General features: G+C 37.7%; 1 protein-coding gene across 1 annotated transcript; it reads right to left on the bottom strand.

The window, feature by feature from the left end:
* Positions 1–888: 888 nt before the first annotated feature.
* Positions 889–8,914, bottom strand: LOC111808565 (nuclear pore complex protein NUP1-like). Its single transcript, XM_023694646.1, has 9 exons — positions 8,519–8,914; positions 7,209–7,255; positions 6,698–6,813; positions 6,176–6,371; positions 5,752–6,039; positions 5,559–5,654; positions 4,740–5,471; positions 3,630–4,327; positions 889–2,712 (listed from the first exon to the last, which is right to left on the bottom strand). The coding sequence occupies exons 1-9, from the start codon at positions 8,772–8,774 to the stop codon at positions 1,254–1,256; spliced, it is 3,888 nt and encodes a 1,295-aa protein (XP_023550414.1). The 5' UTR covers positions 8,775–8,914; the 3' UTR covers positions 889–1,253.
* Positions 8,915–10,195: the final 1,281 nt, after the last annotated feature.

Genomic DNA, 10,195 nt, shown 5'->3' with positions numbered 1-10,195 from the left:
TTTTTTTTTTTTTTTTTTTTTTTTTTTTTTTTTTTTTTTTTTTTTTTTTTTTTTTTTTTTTGGTTAGGAATACACTTGAATGCTGGCCTCCAAGAGAGTAGATTGTGGAGTAAGAAGAGAGTAGATTGTGGAGTAAGGGAAACGAATGCTAGCCTCCAAGAGAGTAGATTGTGGAGTAAGGGAAACGCTGGACGCTGGACCCCAAAGGGGATGGATTTCATACCGGCCTCCAAGAGAGTAGATTGTGGAGAAAGGGGATCGCTGGACCCCAAGGGGAGTGGATTGTGGGGTGGGAGGAACACGATTGGAGAGGAGAATCCTATAAGGGTATAAGGGTATTTCTTCCTAACAAACGCGTTTTAAAATTGTATGCTCATTCGTTTTGGATTGGAAAAGACGGTACAAGAACCTCCGACACTTCTTAAATATACACATTCAACTACATATACAATATAAAAATGGGTTAAAATGGGTTATTACAAACTATCGAACGATCTTTCGCAACCTGCTTTTTTTCGAAGTGTTGATAAATATCGTTCTCTCTCGAGAACATTTTTAAGCAGTTAAAAGGTTGTTCCAAATAGGTACAAATTTTAAGCTTGAACAAAGGAACATTTACAAAATAATAAGAGCAAGAAATGATGCTTCCATGGACAACAGCACATACTTCCTTTTTCTTATGTTACAAATAAAAGATTACAGGAAAACTGAGTCCATGGCACAGAGGAGATGATGATGATGATGAAGAAGAAGAAGAAGAAGATGATGTTGTTACCTCAAACATGGACACACTACTTACTAGAAATACTTCCTTTTTCTTATGTTACAAATAAAAGATTACAGGAAAACTGAGTCCATGGCACAGAGGAGATGATGATGATGATGAAGAAGAAGAAGAAGAAGATGATGTTGTTACCTCAAACATGGACACACTACTTACTAGAGTACACAGAATGTTCTTCCACCTTTCCTAATAAAGCTAATACAAAATTTCTGAACTTAGGACCCCATCGATACCACGAAAAAATTTGCCAACCGAACCATTCGCTAAACGAGAACATAGAACCAACAATTCTTGGCTTTATCACGTCGAAATCAAACAACTCAGGTGACAAATGACCCCTCCCCACCCCTCTCCTCTTTCCAGTCATCGACATGAAAGAGATGGTAATATAAATTTTTCCTAGACGAAAAAAAACTGGGATATAGAAACACGAAAAAAGAAAACCGAATACCTTTGCTCTCGATTCCTCCTACTTCTTTCTTGATTTGCTTTTAACTTTCACGAATTTTCGGTTCGATTTGTCGCCGCCACCAGCGCCTAGTGAGAAGCTTCCTCCAGCACTGGCATTGAAGTCTAAGCTACCCGAAGCCTGAAATGGATTGGGATTTTGTGGGGTAGGTACATTTTGTTGGCTACCACCAAACTGGAAAGGATTTGCTCCTAGCGGAGAAGGAGCAGTTGAACCAAACACGAACCCTGACGATGGAGGTGGCGTAAGGGGTTGTTGCCCAAAACTCGGCATAGGCGTTGGCGATGCGACTGTCTGGACGGTATCCTCAGCCATGCTATCCTCCATATTTGCATGATCATTATTTGCAGGAGGTGTTGAACCAAAGGTGAAGCCATGATTAGAATTACCAAAAGCAGGCTGTGACGACGCAGCAGTTGCAGCTGAAGTGAATGAGAACATCGAGGTTGTTGATGCTGCACCGGTTGTCGATGATCCAAAGAGCATAGGGGAACTAGAAGCAGCAGAAGAAGATGCAAGGCCAAAGGAAAATCCTCCCGTTGGAGTTGAGCCAAATCCAGAAGAAAATGATGGCGCGGAGGATGCCTGCCAGTTAAAGAAGCTAGAACTAGTACCAGCACCGGAGCTGACTGAATTATTAGCAGAACTGGAGGAACCAAACCCAAAAGTGGCCCCTGAAGTGAACAAATTAGACGCGGGAGCTGAAGAACCAACCAAAGAATTACCGGAGGCCAAACCCGTGTTCCCTGTCAAACCAAATGATGTAGATGATGAACTGAACGGCGAAACAGGTGTACTCTGAGTAGAAGAAGCAACCCCACTACTTGCAGGCAAAACTGGAGCACCAAATGAAGGTACACTGACCGGAGCGAAGGTTGACTTTTCTGGTTGTTTATTAGAATCTGAAGTAGTAGACACAGCTCCAAATTGAAAAACACTGCTTCCAGTACTAAATACTTTAGCAGCAGATGTGTCGCTCGGAGAAATGCCACTTACATTGCCAAAGGGTGTTGTCTCTTGCTTGGTCTTGGTTTCTACAGATCCAACTCCGCTCGGTGCTGAACTCGAAGGAACACTGGAGCTCCCAAACTTGAAAATTGGTGCAGCTGAAAAAGATGGCATAGGAGAAGACGTAGAAAGACTAGTAGTGGTGACGGGTTCGCTACTGCTAGTGGCAGCATTGAGAGATGGTTTGATGGATGAATTTTGATTTGTTATATTACTAGGAAAGGTGTTGGATGGGGAGGGAAAAGTAGATGGGGTGGAACCAAGAGATCCGTTAATAAGATTTGAATTAGTGGTAGGGGAGCTAAAAGAAAACAAACTGGGAGTTGGTGTTGATGAGACAGATGACAAAAGCAAATTCCCAGATGTGCCAACAGAGAGTCCGGCACTTGAACTCTTCTTATCGCCAGCTTTCTCCGAAATCGACTCTTTCGGAACTCCAAATGACAGGGTGCTGCAATTAAAACCGTCCAAAACATCAGTTTTACTAGAAAATTTGGCAACTCACAACAAATATCACCTAGAAACAGACAGCCCGTTTATCATTGGAAGGTGAACGAGAAAATTTCAAACATAAAGCCCAAGCAGAGCACAAACATAATAAGTTGATGCACAATGATCTGTTTTAATATATACATGTGTGTGTGTGTGTGTGTGTGTGTGTGTATAACCCTGAGATAACGTTGACATAATCTAACATGATAAACCAAAAGAAGTTTCTTGAATCAGATAAGGAGAAAGATGAAAATGTGCAGAAATGTATGCTCTAGTATTTCAATTTCCGACAAATAATCTACAAGAAATACTAAAGCTTGAAAAAAGGATAGCAAGAATAACTGATCCATCTATCAACAATGTCATAAATCAATTACTTCATAATATAAATTTAGTACGCCCGTGTTTAGACTAACTATCCTATCCTCAAAAAAGCTCGAACACAAAAAGGAGAACAGCAATCAACGTAGAGTCAAAAAAGTTCAAAGAAAAGTGCCTCAATCGGTAAAGGACTAATCGTAATTACGAAATCCCTGGGATAAACGACATTAAACAAATAAGAGAATACTTGAGCATCATTCATAAGTACTTTATTAGATGGAGGAAAGTACTCCCAAACCAAAAATTTAAGATGAAAAGTGGGAGCTATCAGAAATATATAGGCTAAAGAAAACGGATCCAAATTTTCTCAAAATAATTAAGACCAATGGTGCATCTTCAGAACCGAATTGGAAATTGGAATGCTGAACATTTAGAATCCAATTTATCATGCATTTCACATATGCTAATAATAGAGATGTAAACCTACACACATACAAGTAAAAAGAAATAAATATTATCCAAGTCGAAGGTGACAACAGTAACAAGCAAACTAACCTGCTGCTAGAACTCTCTGATTTAAAAACTGAAGCACTGCCTGCTTTAGCACCTTTTTCATTAACTAAAGAAGATGCAAACTTAAACGGAGACCCGGCATCACTATTTCCATTTTCGGTGGCGGTACTTGCTGGAATAGGAAATGTAGCTTTATCTCCAAATTTAAATGTGGTAGGAGCAGAAGCTTGTAGAGTAGGTGCAACATTGCCTTCAGAAGTTACAGCAGGAACAGCATTTTGTTCATTTGTAGAGGTGGTAACCTTGTTTCCAAACGTAAAGGTGGGAGAAGAAAAAACCGAATCCTTCTGTGATGGCAACTTTTCTCCAAAGCCAAATATAGGGGCAGCAGCTGCTTTCGGTACCTCAGAAGAAGCAATTTTTTCAGGTCTCGTGGTTGATTCCGGTTCTATCACATTGGCTGTAGTGCTAGATGGAGATGCTGTTGGAAAGGAAAAAATGGAACTCTTTTCAGTAGTCACAGGAACATCAGATTTTGCTTGGTCATTTATTTTCTTCATTTCAGAGACGGTGGATGGTTTAGCCTGAATTGAAGCCTGAGGTTTATCTACTGTGATGGCTTCAGTATCACTCGGCTTACCCACTGCCACTAATGAGTCGTCAACTTTTTCTCGCCTCTCAAATGATTTAGCAGCTACTGGCCCATTAGAATATTCTTCGTCATCCATATCGACAAAATCCTAACAAAAAGAGACACAGACGGCCCATAAATATTACAACTTGGGGGGTCTATAAGGGGCATAAACATAGAGGACATCAAGATCCACAAAATCCTAGCAAAATAATAGATAATCGAAGATTAAGCCATAGAGGTTTTATAATGGACACAGACATAATATTATACTTCGCAACCTTCTCTTTTCAGGTTTGGGTGCGTGAAAAATGAAAAAAATAAAAAATGTAAAACTTCAACAGAAATTGAAAGAATAGTAATTACACTCATTTAAAAATGGAAATGCAAGATGCTGAAACTAAGAAACCCCAACCCGATTAGTAATCTCTTCATTTATTTAATTGAAAATGCAGGAACGAGGATAAATTAAAAGATAGGATTGACCTATTCTATAAACTTGAAGGCAGGAAACCACACACCTCTTGTACACTCATCTGGAACGCACATTTTGTTAGCGAGGACGGGCCAACAAATGAAACCTGCAGACCAGAACTAGATACAGTATCCTTTGAAGGCACTGAAGAACCTACACCACCACCTGTAGAAATAGATTTATCACTGGGTACTTTAGATTTTAACAAGCTACTATCCTCAAACTTATCGTTCTTTTTCGAAGTAAGATCACGGCCATCATTAGACCGAATGTCTTCAACATTTTCCAAATACTTAGCTGAATCCACATCTTCCAGACTTCTAAGAGCTGGCCCATGCAACATTGATGGTGATAACTTCATGGGTGAGTTATTCCTCACACTATGCAACTTTAGTTCCGAAGATTTTTCTTTTGGAGGGGTCAATTTATCAAGCTGCTCTAATATTTTTAAGGCCATCTCACTAGACCTGAGGGGAATTTGAGGGAAACTTGAACTAGGTGTCCTATCATTTTCAGACTCTGCAGAAATTTTGGACAAATTACGCTTGGTCTCACTTGAATAAGGTGCCTTCCCAGCAGTAGACGAAAATGGATGAACTTTTGTGGAATGCAAATGCAGAGAAGTCTCGGAACCAATTCCACTAACAGGAATAGAAGTGGAACTGCTTGGTAAACTCAAACCTTTAGGGAAAAGGAGATTGGATTTATGGCGAATTCTTCGAATAGGACCAACAGATCCTATTTCATCATCTAAAACTGAGCTTCGGCGTTTTAAAGCCTACAGAAACAATAATCAAATAAAATAATATGAGAGGTTTACTCGATAACACAATATATTGTAAAAGAACATTTTCACAAATCATACCCCTTGATTAGACTCCAAAAGTCTCCCTTGCTCCCATGCTGACTGAGATGATGAGGTCACAGTGGCCCTGTAAGAATCTGTTGTTGCTACACTATTCTGAAGAATGAACCACAAGAAAAAAACAAAGGCTAATAAATACATAAGCTACCAAGCAAGCATACAATAACGCAGATGTATTAATTAGAGGACAAACCTTTATGCTGGGGGTTGCACGAACTCTTGAATATGGCATTCGAGCCATACTGTATAGAGCAGATCTGCCACGAGATCTTGGGGTGACAAAATCATTTTCAACATCAAAATTTCCAGGAGACCTTGGCACAAGAGATAAAGTAGAGGACTTTGGGGGATTGCCTAAAGCAAAAGTATCCCCAAACTTTTGACTATGGGCCACCATACTCAACGGAGTTGCTTTTGGAGGCCTGCTACCCATGAACGCCTTTGCAATCTCTGCAGGTGAAGCAACATCCTCATCAGGGACCTGAAATGATTAAACAAGTGACAATAAGGTCAAAAGTTTGTACAGTTATCAGTGTGAGCATCAAATGGTAAACAAGCACTAAGCATTAACCGCTGAAAAAACCTAACACACAGACAATATATACAAAGATTCCTACATTTGCATTCACGACATGAGTTGGAACCATATGAGGCCTAACTCCCTCTTGAGCTGGAAATTTTGGAGACCCTTCCTGTATGTCATAACTGATAACAGGTGTTGGAGGAACCATTTCAAATTTCCTCGATTCAACCCCACTTGGAACATCAGCAACTCTTGATTTCAGAAGTTCAGTCAAGCGATCAATCTCAAATCTGTAAAATGGTCAGCATGTAACATATTAAACATCAAAACCATATCTTGCTAAAATCAATACATAGAAAATGAAACCCGACTTCTATCCCAAAGGAGAAAAATGAAATTGTATTTTATAGCAACATTGCGGTTTATACATTTCAAGCTGCTTCATGATTTCTTACCATGTAACTAATCGCAATTTATGCAAACTCAAATTTTCATACGGGACCCTCAATGAAATATTAACAAGAAAAAGGAAAGCAACAAAAACCAGGCAAATCTTCTAACAGAACTGAGGAATGCAACTAAAAATAATTTCACCAACAAGCACTCAAATATTTACCTTGTAAAGGTCTTCTCCTTCAAAATTTTCTCGAGGTCACTCACCCCATGTATGTTATTAGAATTGATGCTTGGAACAAAATCATTATTAGTCCCTTCTTGAGTTCCAGGAGGATCCTAAAGAACAATTAAAAATTCAGAAAATGTTGACAAAGAAGTTAAAACTACGGCAACGCAAATTTCTCAGATTTTTGCAAGAAGTTTCACTTCACCGATAAGGATACTAATGCATTCATGAAATAACATAGGTCATCACGTCTTTTTTTTTTTTTTTTTTTTTTTTTTTTTNAAGAAATCCAGATTGGTCAAAAGAAAGAGGAAAAAACAACAAAAAAAATCTCGCAATATCTGCAATAGTGAAATGTTGAAGCCAAACAAGTATGTACATAGAAGGGGGAAAACACAGTGACGACGTATCGTGATTTAGATAAAAAGCAGAATTGGATTAAAAAAATACAAGATACAGATGCAAAGGTTGTTGATAAGCAAAACACATAACAGATAAAACTTACAGCTGCAACTTCTTCCTGGTTCTTAATTTCCATCTCATCATTAGCCTCTGGAAGTATAAAATGCAAGGGCAGGACAGTCAAAGATTGAAGCAGAAATCTAAATATCAAATGAAAAACTTATGCCACAGTCCCATCCGAGTATCAATTATTTATCAACACATTATAGCAACCAACCCCAAGTCAAAAGTCAATGCACGCACAAAGGTATCAACTCCAAAATGCATAATAAAATAATGGCATCATGCTTCCTAAATGGCTATCAACATTGATATAATTCAAAATCTTGCAAGTTACTTCCGTGGAAAAAAAAAAATTATATGAGAGATTAAAATGTTTAAGAGCAAGAGCAAGAGCAATTTCTAGAAACAATTTTTAGTTTAAAATATTAAAAGTGTTTGTACAGAATCTTTGTTCAGCGAAATAATTTTGAAGGATGATAAACAGAACAACCAACCTAAAAAGAAAACGAATTTTGCTGTTTACGCATGTATCTGTAAGCTGTCTTCTAAACAACCAGCGATCAATTATTATTGGTTATTACCTCGTATAACATACTTTAAAGATCTTGTTGTTCTTAGATTAATATTATTATGGGAAACAAAAATATCTCATTCATTGGTTAAAATACAAAAGGAACCAAAGGGTAAATGGACTTCTAATTGGCTATAATTGAGAAAAACTGTAAATACATACATACATACATGCATGCATGCATACATAACGCCATTGACCTTGCCTTTGAGCTTAAATACATGAAACAAGGACAAAATATTAATTTTCACGAAGTTTTTGAAACCAATTCTTAAATTTTATATGGGGGGTCATTTTAGAAATGTTATGGAAGAATCACACTCAGACTATTCCTGATGTTTTTAACATATATGACATCCAAGCAACGAAAACAAAACAACATTACAAGCAGACTCGATATAATTCGACTAGTAAGCGTTGAAACCTGCACTTTGACATACTTCAAGTTCATAAGCATGGAATCACGTAAAGTAATGACATTTAAATAATTGAAGTTCTAAATGAGATAGAATAGTTCAACGCGCCTAAAACCATACAAAATAATAAATCCAGGTTCCACCAGGAAAGGAGAATAAAAACCCCAAGACTATAAGAACTACCGCGGGAAAAAATCAAAATAATAATAAAATTATTTGAAAAAATGCCATCTTCAGCCAACGTCTCCAAAATCAAACGTATGAGCAGAAAGAATGCGGTATGGAAACCTCAAAAACAATTCTAACAACCGGTAAGAAAGCCTTGCAATTAAGAAGCAAATAAAAAACAACAAAAAGAAAAACCTCGAGAAATTGCCAATGACGGCGGCGGAGGGGGAAGGCGTTTACGAAACACGCTAGAAAACAGCCTATGCGCACTGGAGGTGATGAGCTTCTGCGCCGGATCAACAAGCTTAGAGAGCCATCCTTTTCCAGCAGAGTTTCTCAGAGCAGTCGGCGGCCGATCATACGGCGTCGTATGCGACCTTCTGAGAGGCCTTTTCTGGAACTTCCCACCTCTTCCTCCTTCATAACGAACCTCCTCACGCTCTGTCGCCATTAACAACACAGAGTTGAGGTCTTCTCTTCAATGCCGGAATACCGAGGAAATTGTTGAAAGGGGGAGGAAAAAAAAGTAGGGAATTCAGCAAATTAGGGTTTTTATTAGACCACGCGCAGAAAGAAAGAGAGAGAGAGAGAGAGAGATACAGAGGATGAGTGAGAAATTTTGAAAAAAAATCGTGTTTTTCTTATTTTTCTTATTTTTTTTAATTATAATTTATGCCGTTATATATCTCCTAGGATGCTAAAATGACACCCGCTGTTCTTTTCGTGAACGACGGGCAAATCCTGACCGTCCACTGGAATTTTACTTATGATATTTGTAATTTAATTGGCCAATTGGTCTGTGATGCTTATAATTGGTAAGCTGAGCAAAACAGTTGTTTTTATGTATGTTTTGACATTTAGTCAATAAACACAAAGTTTAATTAATATTTAAGTCAATAAACCCAAATTTAATTACTATTTAAGTCAATAAACTCACATTTTAATTAATACTTAAGTCAATAAACTCATATTTTAACAAAATATTCCAATTAAATTCCTATAATACACCAAATTTAAAATATTTTTTTAATTAAAAAAATGACGTAGAAATTTTAAACTTTCGACCCAATTGCAATTTTCATCAAAATAAGGTCGAGTAGGTTCGAGTCCTCTATCCAGTATGTTACATATTTAGCTGTCAGAGATTAATAAAATTACTGTTGAATGAAAAACAAGTTCAAACTGTCGGTTACCTTGAACCCAATATGAGTACACTGATGAGATGATAGAGCTGTCGTTCTAAACTAAATATGCTTGTATCACTGACGAGTTCTAAACCTCCGACCTCAAAAGAAGAAATATGCATCGATTTATCGTTGAGCTATGCTCACAGACATTTTTATCCATACCGACTCGATACGAACTATGTGTTTTAATTATAAATATTTTAGTAATTAATAATTCGCCTTATACATAAATTAAAATAGACTATAATAATTATAATTAGGCCTTGGGATTATGGAAGAAAGCTAGGGCTTGTTTGTCCTTGGTGATGGGCTTGGGTCGTTCAGAGCAAAAATGGGTTCAGTTGGACCGGCCTCAACTTGATTTGTTTATATCAAATTTAAACATTAATGGTTTAATGTTTTAGGGTTTTCTTATTAATCGGAAAAGAAAGAAAAAAAACCCATAATAAAAACAAATTAAAAAATAATAGGACCGAACCCGAGCAAAATTATTTGTGTTTCGGTGTCTAAGAGGTCAAACCCACCACTAGCAGATATTGTCTTTTTCCCTCCGAGCTTCCCTTCAAGGTTCACTAGGAGAGGTTCCACCACACCCTTTTAAGGAATACGAGGTTCCTCGGATCTCATAATCCACCTTCTTGGGGGGCCCACGTCCTTGCTGCCACACCGTCTGATGTTTAGCTAT

The sequence above is a fragment of the Cucurbita pepo genome, chromosome LG13, assembly GCF_002806865.2.
Source record: "Cucurbita pepo subsp. pepo cultivar mu-cu-16 chromosome LG13, ASM280686v2, whole genome shotgun sequence".
Taxonomy (NCBI): Eukaryota; Viridiplantae; Streptophyta; class Magnoliopsida; order Cucurbitales; family Cucurbitaceae; genus Cucurbita; species Cucurbita pepo.
Note: the sequence above shows the minus strand (reverse complement) of the source record. Positions and strands in the feature narration are given on the sequence as shown.